This window comes from Coffea eugenioides, chromosome 5, assembly GCF_003713205.1.
Source record: "Coffea eugenioides isolate CCC68of chromosome 5, Ceug_1.0, whole genome shotgun sequence".
Classification (NCBI taxonomy): domain Eukaryota; kingdom Viridiplantae; phylum Streptophyta; class Magnoliopsida; order Gentianales; family Rubiaceae; genus Coffea; species Coffea eugenioides.
In genome coordinates, this window is record NC_040039.1 from 50,469,096 (window position 1) to 50,483,026 (window position 13,931).

General features: G+C 49.2%; 3 protein-coding genes across 3 annotated transcripts; all 3 read right to left on the reverse strand.

The window, feature by feature from the left end:
* Window positions 1–2,171: 2,171 nt before the first annotated feature.
* On the reverse strand, window positions 2,172–4,895 carry LOC113771964. The gene has a single exon (XM_027316508.1). The coding sequence runs from the start codon at window positions 4,893–4,895 to the stop codon at window positions 2,172–2,174; it is 2,724 nt and encodes a 907-aa protein (XP_027172309.1).
* Window positions 4,896–4,940: 45 nt separating this feature from the next.
* Window positions 4,941–7,358, reverse strand: LOC113771965. The gene has a single exon (XM_027316509.1). The coding sequence runs from the start codon at window positions 7,356–7,358 to the stop codon at window positions 4,941–4,943; it is 2,418 nt and encodes an 805-aa protein (XP_027172310.1).
* A 4,617-nt stretch (window positions 7,359–11,975) lies between these two features.
* LOC113772288 (alpha-mannosidase 2-like) lies at window positions 11,976–13,923 on the reverse strand (the record flags this gene model as incomplete). Its single annotated transcript, XM_027316872.1, has 1 exon — window positions 11,976–13,923. A coding segment is annotated over one exon (1,539 nt), but the record flags the coding sequence as incomplete, so codon positions are not given.
* Between the last annotated feature and the right edge of the window lie 8 nt (window positions 13,924–13,931).

Below are 13,931 nucleotides of genomic sequence, written 5' to 3' on the forward strand. Positions count from 1 at the left end.
TCGAGCTGAGCCGCCTACTCAGCTCGGACACGAAGCTGGACGTGAAGGAGTTCAGCAATGGCCAGCTTTGGGCGGCGGGGCTGATCCGAGCTAGCTCCTCGGATCCTTCCTTAGAGGATAGGCCACTCTCGACAGACGAGCTGGACGCCTGTAACTATCCTGCCCTTCCCTCATCATTATTATATTATTTTTTTTTTTTTGAACCACTGACCTCTTGGCCCTCTGCTTGTGCAGTGAAGCGGTTTTCCTCACTTCTATCCATTGGCGGCAGCAGCAACCCGGGCGCCGCTACTCAGACTCCGTCGGCCATCCCAGCCAGCTCGGTGCCTGTTCCCGTACCTCAGCCAGCTCCCGCCCAATCCTCCAAGGCGGTTGAGGCTGGGAAGAAAAAGAAAAAGAAGACCACTGCTAAGAGAGCCAGGGTGGAAACGCCCTCGTCCCCAGCTCGGGAGGAGAGGCCAACACCCGAGCCTGCCCAAAGCGGCCACTACGGCGTGAACACCGCCGAAGAGCAAGCCCGCGCTGAAGCTCCTCCAAACCTGTGGCAACGCCAAAGCTCCATGCTCTTCGACCCCCAGACGCAGCTGACGACGCACCAACACCCTATGCACTTCTGCCCCCAGTGGAAGCTATCCATAAACGACCGAGCTCAGTTCCCAGACGTAGCTCGGGAGCTTATCCAGGGCGCCATCCTTCCACGCGACTTCAACCTAGTCAAGACCATGGATTCGTCCGACCTCCTCAATTACTATTACACGGGAGCAGCACAGGTCGGTATTCTCCCACTTCTTTGCTATATGTAAGAGGTTACTCTTGTCATGGTTTTGACGCCTCCACACTTGTCCTGACAGATGAATGTGGTCGGGCCCGAACTGGCCAAGCGTTACGAGGGCCTGCTCCCCCTGCTGACTGAAACGAAGGCGGCCAACGAGAAGTTGCTCAGCCAGAACGCAGCAGCTGTGGCCGAAGCTGAAGGCCTGAAGAAGCAGCTCGCGCAAGTCCACACAAACTTCGAGCTAGAACTGAAGAAGAACGCCGATCTGACCTCACAGCTGAAAGAGGAGCAGCAGAAGGCAGCTGAGCTGACTGCTCGGGCGGAGGCGGCCAGAGCTGAAGGAGGCCAGGAAGGCGTGCGGGCCTTCCTCAGGTCGGACGGCTTTAGGGGCGACCTTGCTATTCTGAATACCCCCGTTCTGCAACATGGGTATTCCCTGGCCCTAAAGGAAGTGCAGGGGCTAGATCTGCCCGGGTTCGATCTGAGCAAGTTTTCCAGCTACAACCCCCTGGCCGTGGAGCAGCTCGACCGCCTGGTGGAGGGCTACACGCATGGGCGGAAGCTGGTCGACCTGGTTGCTGATCCTTTGCTGCCGGTGACTACTCCTGAATCCGAGCAAGAGGAAGAAGAAGGCGAGAACTAGAGTAGGGTCTTGAAGTCCGAACTGTTAGTAGGCAGTTCGTTTTGTGGGAGCTCGGCCCTTTCTATGCTTAATTCTGTTAGCACGAGCTCAGCCCCTTGTACAGTTTTACTGAATTTAATGAAAAGCCTTTCCTTTGCTTCATACTTAGTCGTATTTGCCAAATTTCTTGTCAAAAAGCTACATCAGTTCGGCCCTGTGCTAATATAAATGAACTACATGCTCCACGGCCCCGAACAAAATGAACTACACTCTAAAACAAAATGAACGAACACATTGACATAAATAAAAGGTCTCGACCTTGAGATGTTCTAACACGCGCAAGTTTTAACGAAAAATTCTCAAGTTGGAATTGTGCCAGGTACGCGGGACTTCTTCCCCCCCGAGGTGGGTTAACTTGCAGTACCCAGCTCGATCTGCCTCTCTCACCACATAGGGGCCTTCCCAATTTGGATCCAGTTTGCCCGCGCCCTGAAGCCGACTCACGCTATTCTTTCTCAATGCCAGGTCTCCTGGCTTGAAGGTCAGAGGCCTTACCCTAGCATTGTAGTGTCGCGCGACCTGCCCTTTGTACTTAGCCATCCGTATAGCCGCCTCTTCTCTCCTTGCTTCCAGCAGGTCCAAATTAAGACGTAGTTCTTCCTCATTGTCCCGAGCTACGAAATTCTGAACCCTGCCCGAGGGAACTCCTATCTCCGCAGGGATCACCGCCTCGGCTCCGTAGGTTAGAACAAAAGGAGTCTCCTGGGTAGCAGTTCAGGGAGTGGTTCGGTAAGCCCACAGTATGGTCGACAGCTCGTCCAACCACCCAGTTCGGGCGAACTCCATCCGTGTCTTCAAGCCATGCAGGATGGTCCTGTTGACGTTCTCGACCTGGCCATTGGCCTGAGGGTGGCCTACCGATGTGAAATGCTGCCGGATCCCGAGCTCCGTGCACCAGCCTTGAAAAGCAACGTCGGCGAACTGGCGTCCGTTGTCTGAGACCAAAACATGGGGTATACCGAATCGGCAGACGATGTTCTTCCAGAAGAACTTCTGCACCGACCTGCTGCTAATGGTGGTAAGGGGCTCGGCCTCCACCCATTTGGTGAAATAATCTACAGCCACCACTATATGCTCATAACCCCCCGGAGCTCGGGGAAATGGACCCAACAGGTCGATTCCCCACTGGAAAAAAGGCCAAGGGCTCTGGAGAGGGATCATCTCCTGAGTCGGGGCGTGATGGATCGGCGCATGCAGCTGGCAGGACTTGCACCGAGTTACCAGTTCGGTTGAATCCAAGAACATGGTTGGCCAGTAATAACCAGACAGCATTCCTTTCTTGGCCAAAACCCTCGGGCCGACGTGGTTTCCACAGATGCCCTCGTGCAGCTCACGCAGGATGTAGTTTCCCTCTTCCGGAGTGATGCACCTCAGCCACGGGCGTAGGTAGGATTTCTTGTAGAGTACCCCATTTGAGAGCTCGTATCCCCGCGACCTGAGGAGGACCCTTCGCGCCTCCACCCGGTCTTGAGGGAGTTCTCCACTAGCTAAATACCGTACGATGGGATCCATCCATGAGCTCACTACCTGAATAACAGCCGAGTCCACCTGGTCATATGCCCGATTTCTGACGACTTCCACCAGGACTTCTTTGTTCAACGTACCGACCGAGGTGGAAGTTAACTTGGACAGGGCGTCTGCCCTTTTATTTTGGCTTCGTGGGACCTGTTTGAGTGTGAACAGCTGAAACTGAGCCCTCAGCTCGTGCACTTTGGCGACGTACCTTCTTAGGGGCTCCTCCTTAACTTCATAACTTCCCCCTACCTGATTGACTATCAGTTGCGAGTCGCTGTAGACTGCTATCGACTCGGCCCCCAGCTTCCGAGCTATCACCATCCCTGTTACCAGGGCCTCATATTCGGATTCGTTGTTGGAGGCCCTAAAATCAAACCTCAGGGCGTAGGCCAACTCGTCCCCCAGAGGGCTGGTCAGGAGAAGCCCTGCTCCGCATCCTTCCTTGCTCGACGACCCATCCACGAACAGCGTCCAGACTGGAATGGTCTGATCAATTTTGCCGGTGGCCTGTTCGATCTCGGCAGCCTCTTCGGCCCGTTCAGCCTCCGCTGCGTCTCCGATCTGTCCGACCTGAACTTCCTTTGTAGCCTGTCCGACCTTGACATGTCCTTTAGCTTGCTCGGCCTCGACTGCCTTTATGGTCTGCTCGACTTTGGAAGTCCTGGTGGCTTGCCTGACCTGGACAGCTTCTCTGGCCTGCCTGGCCTCTGCTGCGCCTTGGGTTGTTTGGGACCGGGAGGTCTGCGCGGCCTCGACTGCTTCTCCGGACTGCTTGGCCTTGGCTGTGTCTCTGGTCCGCTTGACCCGTGACTCCTGTTGTCCGAAGGAGACCCCTTCAGCTATGAAATCTGCCAATGCCTGGGCCTTAATGGCCGTGCGAGGTTGGTAGCGGAGGTCGTACTCGGACAACTCCACAGCCCACCTCACCATTCTACCTGACGCGTCCGGTCTGGAAAGAATCTGTTTGAGTGGCTGGTCGGTCATAACCACCACGGGGTGAACTTGAAAATACGACCTGAGCTTCCGGGCCGCGTGGACTAACGCTAAAACGTACCGCTCAATCGAGGTGTACCTTGGCTCCGCACCCTGCAGAGCTCGGCTGACATAATACACAGGCTTCTGGATTTTTCCTTCTTCCCGAACTAGCACCGCACTGACTGCCTCCTCCCCCACTGCTAGATAGATAAATAAGATCTCCCCATGTGTGGGAGAGGTCAAGGCTGGCAACCGCGCGATGTGGGCCTTTAGCTCGTCAAACGCTCGCTGACACTCGGGGGTCCACTCAAACTGGGGACCTCTCCGCAGGGCCTTGAAGAAGGGGGAACCCCGAACTGCAGATTTCGACAAGAACCTGTTCAAGGCCGCCATCCTGCCAGCTAGCCGTTGAACCTCTTTTATGCTTCGGGGAGGAGCCATGTCCATGATAGCTTTCACCTTGTCGGGATTAGCTCTTACTCCGTCTTTTGATATCATGTACCCAAGGAACTTGCCCGATCTGACCCCGAAAGTGCACTTCTTGGGATTTAGTCGCATCCGTGAGCTCCGTAGGACGTCAAAGATCTCCCTGAGGTCGTCGATGAACTGCTCCGGAGTTCGGCTTTTCACCAGCATGTCATCCACGTATACCTCCATGTTTCGGCCGATCTGGTTTTTGAACAGCTTGTTGACCAGCCGCTGATAGGTCGCGCCTGCATTTTTCAAGCCAAATGGCATGGTGGTATAACAATACGTACCGTATTCGGTGATGAAGGCAGTCTTCTCTTGGTCCTCCTCATCCAGAGCTATCTGGTGATACCCTTTGAAAGCATCCAGAAAGCAGAAGATCTCGTACCCAGTTGTTGAGTCGACCAGCTGGTCGATGCGAGGGAGAGGGTAGCAATCCTTCGGACAAGCCTTATTCAGGTCGGTGAAGTCCACGCACATCCGCCAAGCCCTGTCCTCCTTTTTGACCAGCACGGGATTGGCCAGTCAGGTCGGATAGTAGATTTCTTTCACAATCTTGGCCTCCAGCAGCTTGCCTACCTCCTCCTTGACGACCTCGTTGCGCTCAGGCGCGAAGTTTCTCTTCTTTTGTTTTACTGGTCGGACGCTGGGGTCCACATGCAGCTTGTGAACCGCCAGTTCGAGAGGAACTCCGGGCATGTCGTCGGCATTCCAGGCAAAGATCTCGGCATATTCCTCCAGAAGAAACTCCAGGGCTCTCCGCGTTAGCTCGCTCAGGCCGGATCCTGCCCTGACCACACGATCAGGTCGTTCAGGACAGACTGGCAATTCAACCAGACTCTCGTCTGTCTCCAGCCTCTCCTCTTTTTCCGCAGGTTCCCATGGTTCCAGATAGGCTGTCTGGGCTACTAGCTTCTCCTTACCCTTAAGGGTTGCAATATAGCAGGCCCGAGCTACCTCCGGGTCCCCCTGCACCTCGGCCACTCCCTCGGGAGTGGGAAATTTCATGCTAAGGTGTAAGGTCGAACAGACAGCTCGGAGTGCGTTTAGGGTTGGACGTCCCAATATCATGTTGTAGGAGGACGGCTCCTTTACCACCGCGAAATTCACCGAAACAGTTCGGCACCTCGGTGACTCCCCTATAGTGACCTGGAGGGTTATCATTCCCTCAGGCCTTACCGGCGGACCTGCAAAACCTATCAAGGGAGTACGAACTGGGATGAGCTGCTTATCTTCCAGCTGCAGTTCTCTGAAGGCCTTGTAGTACAACACATCGATGGCGCTCCCATTGTCAATGTACACCTTTTTTACCTTATAGTTACACGTGACGACTTCTATCACTATTGCCTCGTGGTTATTGGAAGCTAAGGGTACCGCATCCTCCGGCCCATAGACGATCTCCTCGTACATCTTTAAGCGCTTGTTTGAGCTCTCCCCACTGGGGGGAGGTCTGTTATTTCGCCGAGCCGAATGGCTATCCCCTCCAGCAGGTCCCCCTGCAATAGTGTTGATTACTCCCGCCAGATTCGGCACCCCACGTACCGGAGTCCGCTCCCGAGGACCCCGAGGTCGGTCGTGCGAGCTGGACGCCCGATCTCGTTTGAATCCTCCCTGCTTCTGATCAGTTCGCCCCTCGCGGACGAACTGGCCAAGATGACCCCTCCGGATCAGCTTTTCAATTTCCTTCTTAAGGTGGCGGCAGTCTTCAGTGTCGTGCCCCACATCCCTGTGGTACGCACAGTACAGGTCCTGATCTCTCCTGTTTCTATCCCCGGCCAAGGGCCGGGGAGGTCGGGAAAGTCCCTCTTGCTCCATCACCGCGAGGACCCGAGCTCGGGGAGCCGTGAGGGAAGTCCAAGGCTTGTCTCCCCCTAGGGGTCGGCCTCTAGGCGGGTGGTCATAGGTAGGCTTCCGCCCTTGGTCACGTCGAGCGTCTCCTTGGTCGGTTATTCTTCGGCGCTTGTCGTCCCTCTGCCTCTCCTGAGCGCTCTTCAAGCGGTTAGCCTCTTCAGCATTGGCCTTCTCATGAGCTCGATCCAGCATTTCCCGAACTGACTTGGGCGGTCTCTCAACGAGCTCGGTGTATAACTTCTGCTTCCGTAGCCCGTTAATGAAGGCAGCCATGACCACCTTGTCGTCTCGGTCACGGACCTGGAGGGATTCGTTATTGAACCGCACCATGTATTCACGCAGTGATTCCTCGACCTTTTGTTGGATGGTCATAAGGTGAGCGGTGCTTTTAGAGAAGGCTCGTGAGGAAACGAACTGTGCCGAGAATGCTCGCGCGAGCTGGGTGAAAGAGCTGATCGATCTGGGGGGAAGCCCCTGAAACCACTGCCGAGCCCTTCCTTCTAGGAACATCGGGAAGGTCTTGCACCTGACCGCATCCGCGGCCGTTTGTAAGCGCATCTGCGTCATGAATACGAACAGGTGGTCTTCCGGATCCGTGGTGGCATCGTAAGGTTTCATGGTTGGAATTTTGAACTTCGCGGGCAGTTGGTATTCCTCGATGTCAAGCACAAAGGGGGAAGCAATATACCTCTCCGCCTCCGGGTCGAGGATTAGGTCAAGCTCGTCTCGTACCTGTTGTCGCTCCCTCCGGGGGGAGAGCCTCCGGACGGGCTCCGGATGTTCAGTTCGGGAATTCTTGTGAGATGGCTCTACGACCTCGACCTGCTCACGTGTGAGTTCCCGATGCGTCCGCTTGGCCCCGTGATTGGGACTCCCAGTTCGGGACCCTGACAGGTCGGCTCCTTGTACCTTAGGCTCCTTGTCGGAATGCACCTCCCGACTGCCCTTTGAGGTAGTCCATTGATCGCCTCGAAGTGGGCAGGTTTGCTGCCACCGTCTGCACCAGCTGTTCGGGTGGGATCCGTGAGGGCCCCGCCCCTGCTCCTTCAGGTGGCGATCCTCATGAGCGTTTTGGGGGCCGCTTCGCTCCATCCCTTTGGATCCACCAGCATTCCTTTGAGACCTAGTTCGGCATGATTCGCGAAGAGAAAGCAACGTGTTCCCACAGACGGCGCCAATTGATGCGACTGCCGAAGAGAAGGTCCGACCTGGCCAGATGCGTGGAGGGCGAGCTGAGCGGTCTGACCTGCACTCAGGCGAGCTGCGGGGCTAGGTCCCCTGTAGCAACTCCGACGATCAAGTCAGAAGAAGAGTCGTAAGAAAAGAGTAGTGCTTGTGCTGTGAAATAGCGTACCTTGTGTTCTCCCTAAAGCTGTTAAGCAAAACAAGCAGCTCGAAAGCTCGTTAGAGCTCGGCTCGATAAGGCTCGAGCTCGGCTCGTTAATTTCAGTTAACGAGCCGAGCTCGAGCTCGAAAAATACTCGTTTAGTAATCGAGCCGAGTAGGCTCGAACTCGCTTCTTTATCGAGTAGCTCGGTTGAGCTCGACAAAGAAGGGTATTTTTGTCATTTTAATAGTCAACAAGTAGAAATTTGGACTAGGGTTGAAAACTTGATATTGCATCGTTTCATTCTTCATTTCCGCCTCTCCCTCTCTGCCGCACCCCGCAGCTACTTGTTTTGCTAGCAACCCACAGGCCACAGCCAGCTAGCAACCCACAACCCTAGCCACAACCCCGCAGCCCCACAGCCTCGCAACACCGCAACCCAGCAACCCAGCAACCCCGCAGCCCCGCAACACCGCAACCCAGCAACCCCGCAGCCAGCAACCCCGCAGCCTCGCTACCACAGCCCCGCAACCCCGCAACCCCGCAGCCTCGCTACCACAGCCCCGCAACCCCGCAACCCGCAGCCGCACCCACAGCCCCGCCGTACTCCACAGGAAGCCGCAGTCCACAGCCGCAACCCACAGCAACGTCTGCCTCCACCGCCGCCCACAGACTCAACCCACAGGCCACAGCCTCTGTTTTCTGCCATTAACAACCGGTCCACCGCCGGGGCCAAAACCAGTCCAATTTGACTGGTTTCTCTAATCCTTTGTGATTTCTGGTAAGTCTTGTCTCTTTTCGTAGGTAAATTATACTAAATGACAAGAGTTCAGAACCTGCGATGTTTCGGCCCCCAAATCTGGTTTTAGGTTTCATTGCTGCTTACGGTTCAAAAACTTAACATGTGATGTGAGGAGGACTTAAATGTCTGGTGACCGTCTTCTACTTGCAAGGCTTTTAAGGATTTTGCATAATTTCTGTAATTTCTGTAATTTGCATAATCAATAATGACCCGTAATTTCTGTTCTGTAGTAGTTAATTTTTTAATGGATAGCTTATGCAATTTCAGAAAGAAGACTGTTGTCTTGGAAATCCAATTTAAGTTTGATACGTACAGACGTTATATTACACTTCAATTTTCTCTTTTTAATGTTTTTGACTGTATTAATTATGATTTATGAAGAATCCAAAAATTTTGTCATTCAAATGCCAAGTTGGGTAGCATCATGTTATATGGGACTGTTATGTTAGTGCTTCAAAGCTAAAGCTGCCAAATTTGGTTTCCAATTAAGAGTTTTCATCTGAGAGTTTAACCTCAACTCTGCAAAGCCTCTCCAAAGGGTGGTTCATTTTTTACTCACAAAGCCTTACGGGCTTAATTTGGACAGCATACTTCTCTTTTTTTTTTTTTTTGCCCTTTCTTTAGTTTCTTTAGTTGTTTGCTACCCACTAAATCAACTAACTAATAATTTATTAGCGACTAAATTAGTTACTCTTAAACTACAACTAATAAATTTATACATTCAACTTTCTATATTATAATTGACACTAAATATGTAAAGAATGTAACCCCCTAAAGTATAAGTTCATCACACTTTAGTTCTTAATCTAATCAATCACTTTAGTTGTAACTTTCTTGTTTTCATTTTGTAGGAACCACTCGATGTTTCCGAATCATCTACAATTGAAGAAATTGATCTTCCGGACATTTGAATGCTGTTTTTTGGAATATGTGATGTTGTTTCTTGTGATTTGTAAAGCTGGACTTGTGAAACTGTACTTTTTCTTGTGATTTCTGAAGGGGTTGTACTTTTTCTTGTGATTTCTGAAGTTGGACAATTTTTAAGCTATGTAGCAGTGTTTTTCATGGTTATTTGGCTGTAGTTTGTGCGTTTATTTGGCTGGCCATAACCTGTTATGGTATATTGGCTCTAATGAATGTTGTCTCGAATGGAATTAGACTGTAGTTTGTGTATTTGTTTTGTTTTATTCCTAAAGTTTGTGTTGGATGGATGTTATGGTCATATTTGTCTTGGATGAAATGTGGTTAGAGTTTGTGTATTGTTGAATGTGAATGCCATTGGTTGCCAATCCTAATATTTTTTGTTGATTTTGGATAGCCTAAATCTGGATATGCTGGAGTAGAACTTCGTAAACTGATTGTTCAATTGCGAAATCGAGCCTCAAAATCGAGCCTCGAGCTTCGAACTCGAGTCTAAAATCGAGCCTCGAGCCTCGAACTCGAGCCTCGAGCTCGGATACATATTTCGAGCTCGAGCTCGAGCTCGTCCGAGCCTGGCTCGTTTTTGATAAACGAGTCGAGCTCGAGCTCGAGTTCGAGTCACATTTCCATTTTTCGAGTCGAGTTCGAGTGCATATCATAGCTCGTCTGTGTTATCGAGCGAGCTCGAGCTTGGCTCGAATTCTTCACGAGTCGAGCTCGACGCTCAGATACTCGGCTCGACTCGGCTCGATTAACAGCACTAGTTCTCCCTACGCATGGTATTTATAGAGTCACAGGTAGTAGTCTCCTAGTAGAACAGGGAGTCCTTATGGGAGCATAACTCTCCCTAGGGCTCCATAGCTTAGTTAAGGCGTGCTTGGGCTCTGCAGCCCGCGCGGCCCATCCAAGCCGATCTGCTGGGCCGGGAACCTCCTACCAGCCGAGCTTATGGGCCAGGCCGACGTGTTCGTGGGCCCCACTACAACCACCTTAATGATTATGCTTTTGTCTTACAATAGTCGACCCAGGGAGCATATGGTTGTGTTGTTTCTCCTTGGTGATGAAAGAACTACGCTATTAGCTTTTGGTGTCGATATCCACTTTTTTTTTTTTTTTTGAAGCGTCTAAGTGTTTTTTGGGCAGTCCCATATCTTTTTTGCTGAATTGTGATGTCTGTCGCAACTTTCCATCGGCAGACATACTTGGTAAGAGATGCAGGCTATGTTTTTAGTAGCTTGCTTGTTTTATTTTCTCATACTGATAGAAGCCCTCTGGCACGTCTATTAATCTGACATTTGCTCTTATGATCGAATTGTAGAAATCAAGGTATGATCGAATTGTAGCATGAAAGTTGCAATATATACCACACAGTTGTCTTGCACTCTAATGTTGGATGGCAGCCATCTCTTGGGAAGTGGTCTCGTGTCCAGGTATTCTTTCTATTTTTCTTATTTTTTAATTTTTTTAGCAAGGGAAGTCTGGAAGGGACAGGGGATTTGAACCAGGACCTCTGATTCCTGAGTTTCAACCTTAGCCACTAGATCAACAAGGCCTCCTTGGCAGGTATTGTTTTTTGCTTTTTCATGGTTCAGGTAATTTATTCACTTAATTAATTAAGTGCATGTATAGTTTTCCTTCATGTGGTGTAGTTCCCTCAAGAGTTTCAGATTTGTCAAACTCCAAAAATTTCAAGTATTCCATAATTTATAATTTTTGTTTGGATTGACCTTTATTTTTCCAAATATATTTGCTTACATCATCATTACAATTTCCAATACACCTTTTTACCTTCCCAATTACCTTTTCATCTCACATACATCACATCACAAAAAATGCTACAGTAAAAATATCTCAAATAACTTACAATCCAAACAAACCATGTTGGAGGAAGATTAGGGTATCATGAATTCTGATTGTGTCTGCCTGTTTGGTCGGTATCTCTGCCTGTTTGGTCATCCATGTAAGTTGGCGTGACATACAACGCATAATAAGCAGTTAAATGTTATCTTTTCACATTTGCAGCCATAGTATGAAGGGTCATGACTAAACATCATTGCAATTCGTGAGTCGTAGGTGAAAGACACTTAGGTATTATGAGTTGAATTGACCTTAATTTTGACATTTACAGCCACACTGAAGATCCTAAGTATAGAGCTATGTAGGAAATATTCAAATTTCAATAGGTTGTTGCTTGCACTGAAGAGTCGTTAAATAGTTGTTTATAACAAAGTTTATTACTCGCTAAGATTGGATAATTTGTCAGGCTGAAGGAGACTATACAATGCGAAGCTTGGAATTACCATGCTAGGTACTTGTGCCTACCATAAATTTTGTGTCCATCGTACCAAGGAAATGGACATGGATATATATCTTCAATCCCATAATCTCTCATACAGGGGAAGCTGTGACTGTTGAAGATGAGGTTGTGGTGATCAACTCCATCGTTCTTCCTCACAAGACACTTAATATGAGCGTGCAGGAAGAAATCATTCTGTGAGATAATCAAGCTTTGGAAGGATCAAAGCTTGGTCCCTGCTTCAGTGATATAATCATACAAGTGTAACAAACTTAACAGTACATCACCAATTTTTATAAGATGCCATATATTTTTATAAGATGCCATATAGGGAGATGTTTATCTATATGATATTACCAAATCTATCCAATATGGAACTGCATGTAAAACTTTTAACCCTAGCAAAACTTCGGTTTATGATATTCTGACTTTTGTAGAAGACATAATTGCACTGCCCCAATTCTTCCAGCTGATGTAATCTACACATCAGCTCTGTAGCATAGACGCAATCTGAGTACTATGAACAGCCATCTCTAACATAACAGGAATGTCGTATATCTCTGCTATTGATTGTACTTTTCTAACTTGTTGGATCATCTATGCACCTTGAGAAGTTAATTGGTCCCATACCCCAGTGAAGCAGGGAATCTGTCCATCCTGATTTGGTAGCAGAGAATGGATAAAAGCTAGGAAATCCTCTGTGCCACCAATGAACCAGAGATGGAATCAGTGAGAGAAAAGAAACAAAGTTGGTATTCTTGTGACTTCCAAGTCATTCATGAGGCCGTAGATCCAATTTATAAGCCTGAATTTCCATGGGAGATATGAGGACATGCCCTTCTTGAGCACCTTCCTGAAACTGCTCACTGTAACCAAGCATCTCCGTGTCATCATGTAAAAGGTTTAGAGAAGTTGCTTTTGCGTTCAACACTGCAAGCCCCTTGAACATGTCAAATAAATTGACAGGCACGTCGGCCACGCTCATACATTCAGACCTGCCCTTCCTACAATATGAAGAGTCCCAGTGTCGTCTTTGCAAAATCAGAACAAATCTAGCCTCTTGAAGGGGCTGTTGTGAGTATTTAGAAGGGCGAGGGACCTTGAAGTTCACTACATGCAAGTCACAGGGTAAGGGAGCCGCCAAAGGAGAGAAAGATCTAGGAGGTGGCTGCACAGATATCTCCTGAGACTTCTTGGCAATAAATACATGTACAGGATAATTCAAGTGTGCACCAACCAACTGTGATAAAAGAGAGGGACTTAAAGGATAAGAGCTTGAGACAGGATCTGCAATTTGTGAAATGTTGGATTCCAGAAGGATATGAAAGACAACATTCATCGGACGGTTATCCATCACTCCTTGGCCAAGACCACGACCATCATCTCTTGTTAGACGGCGATCAAGCATAATCTCTAAATATCCATTCTTAAGGCTTGCCACACCAAGTGATTGCCGAGTATGGACAGAGAAGCGCAGTCCATTGGAGGCTTGCATGAATGCTAGAGATGGCATTGGATAGTAATTTCCCTGTGGGGGGATCTTGTCATAGGTCTCTCTACGGCTCATTTGGAACCCATTCAAATCAGAGTAGAAAATCCTCTTATTATCAACATCAGTCTTGTACCTAGCTATCAACTCTCTGTCATTGAATTCATGTCCAAGAAGTTCAACATGATATTCCTTCTCAATTAGATGTTCTTGTATGGTCTTATCACCATTATAAATGCGGGTACTATGGGAAACTGGGCTTTTGTCATATGCTGTCTTAGGACAAGAGTACACTTCCTGAACCAAATGGCCCTCTGAGACCACCAATATTCCACCTGCCCGGACGATAGGCTCAGCATCACCATTTGGTTTAAAAAGATAGGCTCCACTTTCCGTGCTTGAGTACATACCTAGTTCTTCAGCAACAATATTTTGGGAACCATCAATATTGCTTATTTTCTGCAACAACCCAAGGTCGACTTGGAAGGTGAGTTTCCTATGTTGATTACTGATCTCGATGGCGTCACCTTCTACTTTTGAGCAAGCATATGGAGCGGGACAGGGTACATCATCAGCACTGGAAATTTGAAGTCTTGCCGGTTTGGCCTTTTCACATCCCACAAAACCATTAGCAACATAGTATGTTTGCAGTCCCATAGGAGGGATAGAAGCTTTCCAGTAAAGACGATGATTTCCAGTAAAATGTTTGCTTCTACCATGGTGCAATTCAGGAGAAATTTGGCTTTTTACACAGGTCCAGTTCGAGTCCAGAACTGTTACATCTGGTCTTTGAACAACAACCATGATGATCTCATTTCTTGTTTGTTCCA

Coding starts and splice junctions, on each gene's coding strand:
- LOC113771964 (XM_027316508.1), bottom strand. CDS start 4,895: ATGTGCGTGGACTTCACCGACCTGAATAAGGCTTGTCCGAAGGATTGC.
- LOC113771965 (XM_027316509.1), bottom strand. CDS start 7,358: ATGGAGCGAAGCGGCCCCCAAAACGCTCATGAGGATCGCCACCTGAAG.